Consider the following 1,941-nt stretch of genomic DNA (forward strand, 5'->3'; position numbering starts at 1 on the left):
TATATTTGATAAGTTTGTAAAGGAAAATGAAGAAAATGAAGAGATGAGGATTTTGGGGGATACTAAGGAAAAAATTCAACCGACGTTATGAAGAGTTTGTTGAGATCTTGAGAATGTCCGCAAGATATTATTTCCATAAATTCGATCGAGTGCTACGAGCATTAGTAATGAACGAAAATTGGTCATCAATGTTGAAAACGCCGGCACTGAATTTTTCCACGGCCCTAAATTAATTCACTAATTTGAAGGAATTAATTAATTCGATGGAACCGGGCTTTGACATGATACAAGTCAATTCTTAAAAATTTAGAGCAAACAAAGAGCATTTGCAGTTTCCGGGGGAAAAAAGGGACGAGATGCTATCACAACTGGAAAAAATAGAACTTTTAACTCTACAAAACGTAACTAAATCACATACAACTGCTGCCATTTTGAAGAACAAAAAATTTTCTTTGAGATGCTATATGCTATATGCCATATGCTATATAAATATTCCCATTAATTTACTTTGAAAATACAGAAGAATAAAACGAAAGTTGAAAGGTAGGTAAAACATGAAAATGATATTTTCGCCTTGAAAACGACATAAGTCCATGAAAAATGGTGGAAATGGCGTAACCCACGTATTCTATCGCAGCTTCCCTGAATAAGCTTTCACCTCGATACAAAAGAAAGACAGAAATAATCCGAAAAACCGAAAAAAAAATTGAGGGCCGGCCAGAAAAAGTAATATACGCGAAAAATATCTTAATTACACGTTCATATATCTCAGCCCAAAATGCAATATATCAGATATATCCTAAATATACGTAACCAAATATATAGTATACATATTGAGGATGAAAAGTAAAGTATATGTAACATAAAGTATAGCAATAAAATATAAAGGAAAATGTACCATTTCTGCTCCTTTCAGATTCTGCATTGCCTCCCCTGACATCTCTCTGATTGGGATGTTCACCAAATGTTTTTTTCTTAAAAAGTGGAGTGCTCGTTGACAAGGACAAGCCAAGTGGTGGTGGTTCTCCAGAAATGGGTACGCCTTTTTGATTTTTAATACTCTCAAGCGTACCACTCTTATGTGATCTTGCTTCTAGAGTACTAACGGAGCCACCGGTGCTGCTGCTGCTTCCAGCAGCGCTGTAACCTCGATTAGCAGATGTTGATGGAGGCTGAAGAATATTGGATCGCTGGTGATGACGATGCGGTGATTCCAGAAGACGATAAGCAGCACCTGACTCCAAAGATGTACGACTATGTGACACTGAGCTGTCACTTGAGCGGCCAGAGTCCTGGGAGTGATTGTGATGACGTCTGGCTGATGATGAGGATGATGGCTGGTGGCTCGTTTGATCATGGTGACGATGGGAGTGACGATTATTGTACTGATGGTGGTGATGATGATGATGGTGGTGGTGTGGACGTCTTGATGACGGAGATGGAGACTGCGGTGATAATTTTGAGTCGATACCTATTCCTGAGGTACGAGGCTTACTACCACTGCTCAAGTGCTGAAATCATTTTTATTTTCCATTAATTTTTACAAGGAATTACGGTTTATATTAATGAATCGAGCGGGTTTAAAGTGGGAGTCATTGATACTAAAACTAAATTAACATTCAGATGTAGGATCTATTGAATATAATTTTGCGTTTAAGGCCCGGGTGGACTATCTACGGAATGTCATCTTTTATTTAAATTTTATCTTTTTAGCCCAAAATACATTAAAATTTGGGATCAAATTTGAGTTTCGGGAGCTACTCGAATGGTTATAAAAAAATAATGAAAAAAAAGAGGAAAAATTATGGAAGGGCGCTGAAGAGCGATTTTGTTTAATTACTTTTCCCATTTTTTTACTGAAGAATTCGTTATCAGAAAAAATGGAAAATTGCCGTATAATGCAGAAAATCGATAGAATATAGAACTCCATTTATTAGGAAA

At 36.8% G+C, this 1,941-nt stretch overlaps 1 protein-coding gene and 1 long non-coding RNA gene across 2 annotated transcripts in view; one reads left to right on the plus strand and one right to left on the minus strand.

Moving 5' to 3' along the window:
- The window catches only part of LOC105265658 (uncharacterized), a 2,262-nt gene extending 1,074 nt beyond the window's left edge, over window positions 1–1,188 (plus strand). The window contains exons 2-3 of the long non-coding RNA XR_892092.1: window positions 917–1,036; window positions 1,098–1,188. This is a non-coding gene — a long non-coding RNA (uncharacterized lncRNA). The remainder of the gene's footprint in view (window positions 1–916; window positions 1,037–1,097) is intronic.
- RhoGAP93B (MyTH4 and RhoGAP_KIAA1688 domain-containing protein RhoGAP93B) overlaps window positions 1–1,941 on the minus strand; it is a 39,136-nt gene that overhangs the window by 16,765 nt on the left and 20,430 nt on the right. Inside the window, exon 5 of the mRNA XM_011303275.1 lies at window positions 899–1,511. Within this exon, the coding sequence (XP_011301577.1) occupies window positions 899–1,511 (613 nt within the window). The remainder of the gene's footprint in view (window positions 1–898; window positions 1,512–1,941) is intronic.

The sequence above is a fragment of the Fopius arisanus genome, unplaced genomic scaffold, assembly GCF_000806365.1.
Source record: "Fopius arisanus strain USDA-PBARC FA_bdor unplaced genomic scaffold, ASM80636v1 scaffold00002, whole genome shotgun sequence".
In the NCBI taxonomy this organism is placed as follows: domain Eukaryota; kingdom Metazoa; phylum Arthropoda; class Insecta; order Hymenoptera; family Braconidae; genus Fopius; species Fopius arisanus.